The following is a 12168-nucleotide window of genomic DNA, read 5'->3' as shown; positions in this document are numbered from 1 at the left end:
AGACAAAGGGAGAGAGAGAGAGAGAGAGAGAGAGAGAGAGAGAGAGAGAGAGAGAGAAAGAGAAACACCAATGATGAGAAAGAATAATTGATTGGCTGCCTCCCACATGGCCCCCCACTGGGGATCAAGCCCTGACCTCCTGGTTCATAGGTCAGTGCTCAATAGCTGAGCCACACCAACCAGGCCAAACCATTTACTCTTAAGTGTCTTTGGTTTAGGGAAGATAGGGTTTACTAATTGGCTGCAAACTGTTGTTTAACCATCTGTCTTAGTTTCTCTATTCCACTTGTCCTGGAATTTTCCCAGCTTCTTAACCATTCTATACTAGAGGCCCGGTGCATGGAATTCGTGCACAGGTAGGGGCCCTAGGCCTGGCCTGCAATCAGGGCTGATTGGAGCCTTATGGCTGCTGGCCAGGGCCTTCCTTTGTTCCACGCCGCCTCCTGGTGGTCAGCACACACATAGCAAACAGTCAAACCCCTGGTGGGTTGAACTCCTGAGGGGATAATTGGCATATTAGCGTTTTATTATCTAGCATACCACTATCACCTGAGACCCTCCCATGGCCTCTGCTGAACTGTCTCCCTGCCCAAAGGGGGCGCTGTCATCACATTTGTAGGTATCATACCCTGCCTGTGCTACTTGGCTTTTGCATAAGGCTCTCAGGAGTTACCTCCCCTTCACAGACATCCTCACCAGGAAGTTGCAGGGCTGGAGGGGACAACAACTGCCCAGTGTCCAGCTTTACACGCAACTGTGGACATATCCATCAGAAGGTGCATTTGAAAGTCCTGGACTTGAAGGTTAAAACAAAGGGTTGAAATTCAGCATGTGTGTACTGAGTGTCTGGGGTGCTGCAGTCCAGCAGTGAGCAAGTAGGATCGAGTGCCTGTTCCCTCAGAGCTTGGTGTGTGCGTGCGTGATATTGATAATTTCCCATACTCGGGGTTGACCGCCTTTTGGGGAGTGGTTGTGGCTTCTGGAAAAGGGTTCCAGTGGAGGCCCGTATTCGGGTGGACCTCATTTCTGTTTTGTTTTGTAATATATTTTTATTGATTTTTTTTTTTTTAGAGAGGAAAGGAAAGGGATAGAAACATTGATGAGAGAGGAACATCATTGATCGGCTGCCTCCTGCATGCTCCCCACAGGGGACCAAGCCCACAACGGAGGCATGTGCCCTGACTGGGAATCAAACCAGTGACCTCTTGGTTCCTGGCTCAACACTCAACTGCTGAGCTGCACACTGGACCTGGTTTCTGGAAACAGCCCTAAGTCCCTGGGAGGACAGCCTGGGAAGGCGAAAGTTCCTTGGGTTCAGGATCAAGAGGACAAGGGGGATAGTGAGTGAAGGAGACCTATTGCCTTGCAGGCACTCATCTATCCGGAGAAGCAAAAGAAAACACCTGGTGCTGCTTGTGGGGGTCTTCCCCCCTCCAGTGAGGGATGCCAGGCACAGCGGGGGCTGTTTGAGCTCAACCTTGGCACAGGAGGGCAAAGTCTGCAGAAGCCCTGACCCATTGTAGGAACCCCAAGGAGTTCTGGATGGCTTAAGGCTGCTGACATGTGCAAAAAGCTAGACGTGAGGTGGGAAGGCAGGGGCCACATCGTGACAGCGGTGGAGGCTGCACCGAAGAGCTAGGACCCATCAAAACGCTTCGGAAAGCACAGAAAGGTCTTCGGCAGGAAAGATTTGTGCCCGGGAAGAACACCAGGATAGAGACAGGCAGGGAAGCCGGGAAGTCAGCACACTTGTCCAGGTCAGAGGTGGTAGTGAGGGCAGGGGGCAGGTCGGGAGGAGATGGACTTGAGATGTTCAGGAAAACAGTGGCTGAGGATGCGGGGTGGAGGGACCCATGTGGCCAAGACGGCAACAGGCTGGAGACTGAGCTTGGTGTCTGTCCGCTGCTTCAGAAAAGAGGGTGGGAGAAGCCATCCTCACAGGAGTGAGTGCAAACCGAGCCAGAAACGTGAGAACAAGAGGGCAGAGGGACAGCAGGAGCTAAAATCCCTTTTTAAAGAGAGAGGGACAGTTCATGGAGCAGGAAGGAGCCAGCAAAGAAGGAAAAGGGGAAGATGTTAAGAGGCAGCACATTATGGTGCAGGGTCCCGAAGGAGTGGGAAAGATGGGATCCAGGGCACAGGAGGTGGGCGAAAATACTCCGGGTTGGGGCGGGCAGCTGTACAAATTTCCAGAACGTTCTCCCTGCACCCAGCCAATCGGCCAGCTGACAGGACACAGCCAGGGGGGCCTTTGTATATGTAACCCCCATCTGACCCAGTTCTGCCGGCATCTCTGCGGACTCTCGATGCCTCCCAAATAAAGCCAAAAAAACATCTAATGGGTCCTCCCTGTGACCGTCAACAAGGCCCGACTCCAGCCCTTTCTGGAATGCCCCATGCCTTTGCCACAGCCTCCGTCCTCCTCCTCCTCCGGGCTGGGGACCGCTTTCCATCCCCCAGAGCCCACTCCACGGCCCCCCCTCCTGGAAGCCCATCCTGCCCGCCTGAGCCCGCGCAGTGGCGCTGCCTCCCCGGGAAGGGGCCGCGCGCGGCGCCCCCGTGTGGCCGAGGCCGGTATCGGCGGCGGCGGCCGCGGCGGGTAAGATGGTGGCGCCCCGGGCACCGCCTCTTCCGCCCGGGCGGGCGTCGCACGAGGCTGGCTTAAAGGGGAAGTGAGTCAGTGTCCGTGGACCCGGCCGGCCGAGGCCCCAAGAGGCCCCGGCCTGGCGGCGGTGGCGGCGGCGGCGGCGGCGGCGGCGGCCATGGCTGGGGGCCCGGGCCCGGGGGACCCCGCGGCCCCCGGAGCCCAACACTTCTTGTACGAGGTGCCCCCCTGGGTCATGTGCCGCTTCTACAAAGTGATGGACGCCCTGGAGCCCAGCGACTGGTGTCAGTTTGGTACGTGGCGGCGGGCCGGGAGGGGAGGGGGACGGAGGGGCGGGGCAGGGGGCGCGCCGGGCCCCGGCGCCTAGGCCTGATGGCCCCTGTCCCGCAGCCGCCCTGATCGTGCGTGACCAGACGGAACTCCGGCTGTGCGAGCGCTCTGAGCAGCGCACTGCCAGTGTCCTGTGGCCCTGGATCAACCGAAATGCCCGCGTGGCCGACCTCGTGCACATCCTCACGCACTTGCAGCTGCTCCGTGCGAGGGACATCATCACGGCCTGTGAGCGCGCAGCCCTGGGACCCGGGACCCCGGAGCTGGAGGCCTCCCACGGGGCTCCTCCCCCTGCCAAGGCCTAACCAGCCTTTCCTTCCTTAATGTCCCAGGGCACCCTCCCGCCCCCCACCCAACCCCCAGCACCAAGGCCCTGAGGACCAGCCCCATCCCTGCACCCCCTGAGGCCAAGGTCCCCAGCCCCCCGAAGTTGCGGTCATCAGCTTCAACCGTACTCTCCCCAGGTAAGATGGCTCTGATGTTGGGCTTGAAAGACCTGAGGGAAAGGCCATCTTGACCATGGCCGTGGCTCTAGACCTTGTCACTGGTCTCTACCTGCCTCTCACTGGTGTCTTTATGAAGCTTTTCCAGGCTTCCAGACCCATTCTGGGCCTGAGTGCAGCCCTGTCCCAAGCCCTGCTATCCTCCAGCCACTGCCACCGTCTCTAGAACCTTCTTCTACCAAGGTAGGTGGTTCCCCCGGAAAGGTTCCAGACAAGGAACAAGAAACCCAGGCTTTGGTACACGAGGGAGCCCCCAGCCAGTCCAGCTGGGAGGCAGCTGGGGTGCGGGGGAGCTTGTGGCGAGGGCTTAGGGGAGGAGACAGGACGTCACCTGATTGGGGTCTCTTTCTACAGCAGAGCCCAGAGAACCCCGTGTCCTTCCTGCAAGGGAACCACCCCTCTCCCTTCTGCTGGCCCCTCCATGAGATTGCCCAGGGCACCCACAACTTCTCGGAGGAGCTGAAGATCGGGGAGGGCGGCTTCGGATGTGTGTACCGGGCTGTGCTGAGGAAAACAGTGTACGCTGTGAAGAGGCTGAAGGAGGTGAGTGTAGCATCCTGGCGAGGGCCCTGGAAGGCCCACAGCAAAGCCTCGCCTCTCTCATCTTCCCCCTGCCTCCCTCACAGCCCTCTGATTCCCCTGCCCAGGTCCCCAGCCCCTTGGTTGTTCTGGGCCCGGGACAGATGGCGCTGGGAGTGGCCATCAAGCCTTGGCTGTAAGAGATTCATGCTCCCTCCCCCACCCTCACCCCCATTTCCCCTGGGGGCTGCAGGAGGCAGACCTGGAGTGGACCACTGTGAAGCAGAGCTTCCTGACCGAAGTGGAGCAACTGTCACGGTGAGCTGGGGCGGCCTTCCAGGACCACACACCACGGGACAGCTCCCTCGGCCACGGAAACCTGCCCGGCCCAGCCTTGCTGAGGGACCGTAGGGACTGCTCACCCCCGCTACAGCGAGACGGAGGCTGGGGGCCAGAGCACTCAGGCCCCGCTTTTCCAAGCAGGTTTCGTCACCCAAACATCGTGGACTTTGCTGGCTACTGTGCTCAGAGTGGCTACTACTGCCTTGTCTACGGCTTCCTGCCCAACGGCTCCCTGGAAGACCGCCTCCACTTCCAGGTAGTCTCACCGGGCCTGGCACGCTTCCCCAGAGCTGCAGCACCTGGGCAGAGTGGGCAGCAGGCCCGGGCGCTCGGCCTCCGTGAGTGAGTCCCACCAGCAGGCAGGGCCTGGGCTCAGTCTTTGGCCCAAGGTGGGTCACCATTTTCCATGGCCTCTCCCTGACTGTTCCTGTCTGCCTGGGAGCTGGTCCTTGGTGCCTCTGTAAGAAGGGAGTTATTGACTCAACTTTCTCCTCTTTTTTTAAAAAAAGTAGATTTTTATTGATTTCAGAGAGGAAGGGAGAGGGGGAGGGAGCACCGTTAATGATGAGGGAGAATCATGGACCGGCTGCCTCCTGCACACCCCACGGGATTGAGCTCAAAACCCGGGCATGTGACCTCCAGGTTCATAGGTCGATGCTCAACCACTAAGCCACGCCTCTTTGCAAACAGAGTAGCTGAAGGGTGTTGTCAGCACTGCCCTCGAGGAAAGAGGGCAGTGGGCAGCAGGCTGTACTGTCTGGACCCACATTTGGGCTCCTGTCCAGTGAGGTGCCCACAAGACACAGGGATGAACTGCACACTGTGTTGGCGGAAGTGGAGAGAGAGACGTCCTGATCGTCCTGGGACAAATGAATGAGCTTTAGGAAGTGAAAACCGCCGAATTCCATGCTGACAGAGAGCATGTTCCTAGCCATTTTCCCAGCATGCTCTCTAACGCAGTGGAATAGCTCACTCCATTCTCTTGTAAGGGAGCTCATGGAGATTTTGCTCCTCGTTTTCCAGCGGGGGAAACTGAGGCCTAGAGAGGGACGTGTTTGTCCAGATCCCACAGTGACAGGTGGAGGGAGGGTTGGGGTCCAGGAACAGTGGCCCCCAGCCTTCCCCGTGCCCCTTTGCTCCCTCTGCTGCTCCAGACCCAGGCCTGCTCCCCTCTCTCCTGGCCTCAGCGCCTGGACATCCTTCTGGGCACGGCCCGGGCTATTCAGTTTTTACATCAGGACAGCCCCAGCCTCATCCATGGAGATGTCAAGAGGTAAGGAGGGGACACAGCCGGGCCGCGGGGTCCCCTGGGAGCTGCAGGAGTGGAGGACAAGGTGAGGCCTGGGACCTCATAGCTGGGGGCCAGGGTCACTGAGTACCTGGCATGGGACAGATGTGGAAGCAAAAGCCAGGGACAGGCCCCACTGGTGTGTAGGGGCTGAACTGTGCAAGGGTCCTTGCAAGCCCCAGGTAGCGGATTGTGTGGGCACGGTGCGGTTTGGCTGCTTCCAGTCCCATAGCATCAGGGCCAGGCAGGTGTGGGAGGGGAGAGCGAGCCGGGGCCAGAGCCAAGCTCACAACTTGCTCTTCTTCCCTCAGTTCCAACGTCCTTCTGGATGACAGACTGATGCCTAAACTGGGAGACTTCGGCCTGGCCCGTCTCAGCCGTTTTGCAGCGGCCAAGCCTGGTCAGAGCAGCACCGTGGCCCGGACGCAGACTGTGCGCGGCACCCTGGCCTACCTCCCCGAGGAATACATCAAGACCGGGAGGCTGGCTGTGGACACCGATACCTTCAGCTTTGGCGTGGTGAGCCACGGCCCCCTCTGCTGGCCGGAGGGGGGCAGCTGAGGCCAGCCAGGGCCCAGGGGGCCTGGAGAATTCCATGTGGAGACAAGGCCAACCTGCAGGAAGCTAACGGGAGCTTCAGCTGCAGGCCCCTCCCTCCCTGGCCCTGTTACCTCATTTCATATTTGTCATTTTGCTTTTTTAAAATATATATTTTATTGATTTCAGAGAGAGAGAGAGAAAGAGAGAGAGAGAGGCATTCATGATGAGAATCTGATCAGCTGCCTCCTGCATGCCCCCTACTGGGAACTGGGCCCAAAACTCAGGCATGTGCCCTGACCAGGAATTGAACCGGTGACCTCCTGGCTCAGGTCCACACTCAACCACTGAGCCACTCCTGCCGAGCTGTCATTGTGCATTCTTTTTCTTCAAGTCGGTGCTCCATGCTGTCAAAGCTTCAGTCCCATGACTTTTAGCTCTATCCCTATGGTGTGCTGATCCCGATTGGCTCATCCAAGGGCTGAGCCCGTATGTCTACCCCACAAGCCACCTCTGCTTGCAGCCCTCCCCACCAAGGCGTGGGGCGGCACCATCCCAGAAGCCACTGCTGTGCCCTTCATCCTGCTCTCTTTCCAGGTAGTTCTGGAAACCCTGACTGGCCAGAGGGCTGTGAGGATGTGTGGTGCCAAGACCAAGTATCTGGTGAGCCTCCTGAGGCAGGGCAGGGAGGGAGCCAGACAGGAAGCATGAGGGGCAGACAGGGAAGGGAAGGCAGAGAGGCGCTGCTCCTGACAACCAACAGGTGCAGCCCTGGAGGGGTGGAATGTTCTGGAATGCAACCACAGAAGCCAACCTTTGCTGCTGCTGACTCACCTTTGAAAGTAGGCAGGGCACAGGCAGCTTCCTTTTACCTTGCTGAAGAGAAACCTGTCTTTCTTCTGTAGATGCTCTGGGCTTTTCCAGACCCCACCCGGACTGGAGGGAAGGGAGGGTGGGCGTCCCAGCAAATCCCTGCTCTTTCTGGACCCCTTTGCGGACCGATGAGGAAACAGACTTAATGGCCGAGCAGCACTTTACCTTCAGCTGCTTCTGCTCCTGGCTTGGGGCTGTTTCTGTCCATTGGGACAGGGAGCAGGGAGCCAGACAGGGGCCCTCCCTCTATCCCTCCCTTTCCCCCCCATCAGCACATCCCACCGTGGCTGTTCTCTATTGTCATCCTATTGTCATCGCTGCTCTCTATTGTCATCGCTACCCTGACTCCTCAGGGGGTCTTTCTTTGGATCCCTTCTATTTATTCTCCAAATAGTGCTGCCAGATTAATTGTTTAAAAACATCAAGAGCCCTGGCCCCGTAGCTCCACTGGTTGGAGTGTCGTCTGATGTGCCAAGGTTGTGGGTTCATACAGGAGTCAACCAATGAATGCATTAATAAGTGGAACAACGGGTCTCTCTCCCTCCCTCTCTCCCTCCCCTGCTCCCTTCCCTCTATTTCTCCCTCCCTCTTTTCTTCTCTCTCTAAAACAGGGGTGGGGAATGTCCGGCCCACAGGCCTTAGAAGGCCCTTGAAATCATTTGGTCCGGCCCTGCCAAGGCATTAGGGGTGAGTTAATTAAATGTTTGACCAAATCCAGCAGGCTAATGATTAACCTGATGATTTTGCATGGCCTGAGAATGATGTGATAAATATCCAAATGGCCCTTGGCAGACAAATGGGTCCCCACCCCTGCTCTAAAATCAATAGAAAGGTGGGAAATGTAAAGATAACAGGGAAGCCCCTTTGCTTTCCCGTTGTACTGGGGATGAGGTCCACCGCCCCCAGCCTTCTCTCTGTCCTCCAGTCTCCCTGCTGCCTATCCTAGGGCCTCAAAAGCCACCCCCAACTCAGGTGCTTCCTCCTGGTCCTTTCTCTCTCAGAACTCAAAAGTGGCCTCCGGTCCCAGGGTGTCCCCCTTCTCGGTTCCGCCCTCTCTGGTTAACTGATGCTTTCGGATCCCAGCTCAGGTGCCAATTGCTCATGGGCCTCCATTGCTTTTCTGGGCTTGTCGTTGGCGTCTCTCCCCTCTAGGAAGTCCACTCTGGGAAAGCGGCCCAGGCTGTTCTGTTTGTCGCTGTATCCCTAGGGGCCTGGGGCAGTGCTGGGCACATAGTAGGTGCTTTATCACCAAGCACAGTGAGACCACAGGAGTCAGTGACCGCGGGCCTGGGGAATTCAGCCAAAGGCACTGCCTCCCTAGTGGCCATGCTCACAGTGTCTGTCCCACAGAAAGACCTGGTTAAAGAGGAAGCTGAGGATGCCGGGGTGGCCCTGACAAGCACCCAGACCACACTCCAAGCAGGTCTGGCCTCAGATGCCTGGGCTGCCCCAATCGCCTCTCAGATCTACAAGAAGCACCTGGACCCCAGGCCTGGGCCCTGCCCGCCCGAGCTAGGCCTGGCCCTGGGCCAGCTGGCCTGCTGCTGCCTGCACCGCCGGGCTAAGAGGAGACCCCCCATGACCCAGGTATCCTGGGGGAGGGGGACAGAATGCATTTGAGGCGCATTCCTGGCACTGCCCTGTAGCAAGCCAAACAGCACCTGCCAGGCATCTTTCTGGAGACCAAGTCTCCATGGATTTCTCACCTGTTGGTTCTGCCTGGGGTGGCGGGAGCTCCACTGAACGCTGCCTGGTGTATAGAGGCAAAGGGCTTTTGTTGCGCCCCCTGCTGGATGCACCGCACCACTGCACCTGCCTTTTTCTGTCCCTTCCCTGGCCCCCGCCTCTTTCCCTCTAACAGCTGAGAATAGAGAAGCCCCATGGGAAGGCAGCAGGGCAGTGAGATTTACACTCTTTTCTTTGAAATCTATTTTTATTGATTTCAGAGAGGGAGAGAGAGAGAGAGAGAGAAACATCAATGATGAGAATCATTGATCAGCTGCTTCCTACACGCCCCCTATGAGCGAGTGCCCTGACCAGAAATGGACCCGCGACCTCCTGGTTCATAGGTCGACACTCAACCCCCGAGCCATGCTGGCCAAGCAAGATTCGCTTTCTAGAAGGCATTCTCAGTCCTTAGCTTTGGCCGTGTCTCAGCGCTCCTTGGGGCAGGGACAAGGGGGCCACGGACAGCTTTCCCAGCTGTAGGACATACCATCTTAGGAGGCCCCGCAGCCTCCAGAGTGGCTGTGTGGGGCCTGGAGTGGCAGCCGAAGCCCCAAGGCGGGTCACAGGTGTCTCCTGTGAGGGCTGTGGTAGATCATGGCCTAGCTGGCCTGCCCCAGAGCAAGGGAGAGCCCGCCCACCACTCGCCCTGAGCCCCTCTTTCTCCTCACAGGTGTACGAGAGGTTGGAGAAGCTTCAGGTCACAGTGGCAGGGCCATCCCCAGAGGCAGAGGCTTCCGGCCGCAACCCCCATTCCCCACAGGAAAACTCCTACGTGTCCACCGCCAGCGATGCCAGTCCCTGGCAGCCCCTGGCAGTGCCCTCCGGAACCCCGGCCCCGGCGACAGAGCGACTCCAGAAAGGCCCCAACCAGCCCGTGGAGAGCGATGAGAGCGTGTCTGGCGTGTCTGCCGCCCTGCGTTCCTGGCACCTGAGCGCAGGCTGCCCTCCAGGCCCGGCCCTGCCAGACAGCCCTGTGCAGGGGGCTGCCACGTGGACCCCTGCACCCCTCGGGCAGGCCAGCTGTACTCAAGCGAGTGCCACCCGAGAGTCATGGGGGAGCAGCCCAGAGCCCCGGGCCATGGCTGTGGAAGGTAGCTGGGGGACACGTGCCCAGAATAGGGACCAGGGGCCTCCTTGGGCAGCGCTCCCCATACCTTGCACCCCCAGCCTCTGGGATGAGGCCACTGCGGCCTGCCTGGCCAGTTCCCGGCCTCCATCCTGGGGCAGGTGGCCTGCCCAGCCTTGGAAAGGGGCCCAGAGGACAGCCCGGTGCTGTCATCTCCCCAGGCTGTGCCCCCCAGATGGGTGAGAGGAGGCCAGAGCTCACTTCCTGAAAGCTGGGGACAAGGAAAGCTCTGTTCATGGCCACCAGCCTCTTGTACTTGCTGGGTGGCGGAAGCCCCTCCTAGATGCTGCTCTCGGGGCATGAGGACTTCTGCCCCGAAGGGGCTGGAAGCTAGGCTGGCGGCTGGGAAATCTCGGGAGACTGAAGTGTCTCGTGAGAAGTGCCTAGGGTCAACAGCTCCTAAAGCTAAAACGTTGCTCTCTCTTCCCCAGGATCACTCCTGGGCAGTTCTGCATCATCGCAGCCACCACAGATTGTCATCAACCCGGCCCGACAGAAGATGGTGCAGAAGCTGGCCTTGTATGAGGACGGGGTCCTAGACAGCCTGCAGCTGCTGTCGTCCAGTTCCCTCCCAGGTACCCCGCGTGTGCTCTGCGGCTGGGCGCTCGGCCTCGTGCCAGCCCCAGACAGCAGTGTCCTTTCTGATGGCGCCGATGAGGCCCCCGTTCCCTCAGGGCATGGGCCAGTGCAGGGGCACCATGGCTGGGAGCCCAGCCTGGCTCTGTGCCTCCCTCATTTTCTCCTAAACAGCACCTTCCCTTAGCCCCGGGGTGCCAGTGCCCCCGTTGGCTTCCGGCAAGAATTTTCCATGCAGGTGCCATCTGAACAAGGAATAGAAACTCCTCATTCCAGAGAGCATCCTGGGAGCTGAGGGGAACCATGGCCCAGCCCCCTGGCAGCCTAGGAGGTTCCCCCATCGGCTAACTGGCGTCTCCTCCCTCCGCAGGCTTGGGCCTGAACCACCAAAGCAGGCGGGGCCCGGAAGAGAGTGATGACTTTCAGAGCTGATCTCTCACCCAGGCAGATCCTCCGAACCCAGAAGTCAAAGTTCTCATGGTTGGAAGTTCTCAGAGCACAAACAAACCCTCAGGAGCCTGCGGGCAGCGGGGATGGGCCCCTAGCCTCGCGGGGCAGAGCAGATGGCGGCCCCTGTGCTGTAAGGCTGTGGGCACAGGCCAGACTCAGAGCCACCGGGGCCGGCTGCCGGAAGCCGTCCGGATGGCAGGACATCTCAAAGGCCTGCCTGCAGCCCAGCACTTGGGGGAAAGGAAAGCCCCTGACTGTCCTGGGAGGCGTGTGTGGGGGAGGAACGCACGTCTGAAGGCTGCTGGCTGCCTGGCCAGAGGAGAGTGGGTGGGACCACTAGCACAATGGGATGCAGCGGGGAGCTGGCTCCCCTGGGGCTGGGTAAGGCGTGTGCCGCCCAGGCCAACAGCAGCAGCCCGCAGCCTTCCCTCTGCCCTTCGCCAAAGCCCTGCAGGAAAACCACTCTGTGCAATAGTGCAGGTGAGGCCCGGGGGCCTCCCACCTGCTTATAATGTGGAAAAGTGAGGTGTGGTCACCCCTACGGTTCAGTCCACTAGCTAGAAGTGAGGGTTCTGAGATACCCCAGAGAGGCCAGCAGTGCCCCACATCAAGCTAGTGTCCGTAGGCTTCTCTGAGGAGCTGGGAGCCAGCCTCACGTGACTGCCTGCCAGCCAGGCCACCCCTGGATGCTGGAGACGGGCTCCCAAGCCAGATCAGCCTCCGGGGGCTGCAGGCTCAGCACCAGGCCAGGCGCTGGTGTCACAAAGGGGCCACTCGTCAAGGCTCGCTTAGGCCCGAGTCCTGTGTTACCCAGACAGAAGCCCCAAGGTGAGAAGCTGGGATCACGACAGAGAAAGAGGAAAACGAAAACGGGACTTGCAGTTTGAGAAGCAAGGGAAGTCTCGTGAGAAGGAGTGTCCTCAAGAGCAGCCCAGGGCTGTAGCACATGCTTACGGTGATTTTGTGTCCACACTCATGACACACACTACATGCCCCACAAAGCTAGGCATTGGTGAAGTCCAAGTTGTACTAGAGCAATAAACCGTTATGTTTCAATCTCTGGTGTACTTGTGGAATTTGTTGCACCGAAAGCTTCAAGCTTTCCCAAGGCTTTAAACTCAGGCTTCCAGACTGCCCGACACAAAACACCAGACACCGCTCCCCCTCCCCCGAATCCTCTGGCAGCTCATATTTCTATTCCCAGTAAGTCACCATACTGGTAGCAGGTCCACAACACCACTACCCATCAGTACTCTCACGGGTTGTTAAATCTTCCCTATGTATTTTATGG

General features: G+C 58.9%; 1 protein-coding gene across 5 annotated transcripts; it reads left to right on the top strand.

Moving 5' to 3' along the window:
* The first annotated feature begins 2593 nt into the window (after positions 1-2593).
* On the top strand, positions 2594-11935 carry IRAK1 (interleukin 1 receptor associated kinase 1). 5 transcript variants are annotated; one of them, XR_004984031.1, is made up of 15 exons: positions 2594-2898; positions 2996-3163; positions 3268-3399; positions 3518-3621; positions 3793-3981; positions 4211-4275; positions 4441-4555; positions 5454-5572; positions 5899-6106; positions 6722-6787; positions 8348-8584; positions 9396-9816; positions 10283-10426; positions 10798-10964; positions 10996-11935. XR_004984031.1 is itself a non-coding variant. In XM_036415786.1 (14 exons), the coding sequence occupies exons 1-14, from the start codon at positions 2763-2765 to the stop codon at positions 10857-10859; spliced, it is 2163 nt and encodes a 720-aa protein (XP_036271679.1). In that variant the 5' UTR covers positions 2594-2762; the 3' UTR covers positions 10860-11935. The 5 variants fall into 5 exon arrangements, 4 of the variants coding, with proteins under 4 accessions (XP_036271679.1, XP_036271681.1, XP_036271678.1 ...); XM_036415786.1 differs by having other exon boundaries at positions 3796-3981; positions 10798-11935; XM_036415788.1 differs by having other exon boundaries at positions 5487-5572; positions 10798-11935.
* The last annotated feature ends 233 nt before the right edge of the window (positions 11936-12168 follow it).

Source organism: Pipistrellus kuhlii, unplaced genomic scaffold (genome assembly GCF_014108245.1).
Source record: "Pipistrellus kuhlii isolate mPipKuh1 unplaced genomic scaffold, mPipKuh1.p scaffold_m20_p_51, whole genome shotgun sequence".
Classification (NCBI taxonomy): Eukaryota; Metazoa; Chordata; class Mammalia; order Chiroptera; family Vespertilionidae; genus Pipistrellus; species Pipistrellus kuhlii.
The sequence above is the reverse complement of the archived record's forward strand: the minus strand, read 5'-3'. Positions and strand labels throughout refer to the sequence as shown.

Coding starts and splice junctions, on each gene's coding strand:
- IRAK1 (XM_036415785.1), top strand. CDS start 2,763: ATGGCTGGGGGCCCGGGCCCGGGGGACCCCGCGGCCCCCGGAGCCCAA. Junction 5,573..5,898: donor ATCCATGGAGATGTCAAGAG/GTAAGGAGGGGA, acceptor TTCTTCCCTCAG/TTCCAACGTCCTTCTGGATG. Junction 6,107..6,721: donor ATACCTTCAGCTTTGGCGTG/GTGAGCCACGGC, acceptor CTCTCTTTCCAG/GTAGTTCTGGAAACCCTGAC.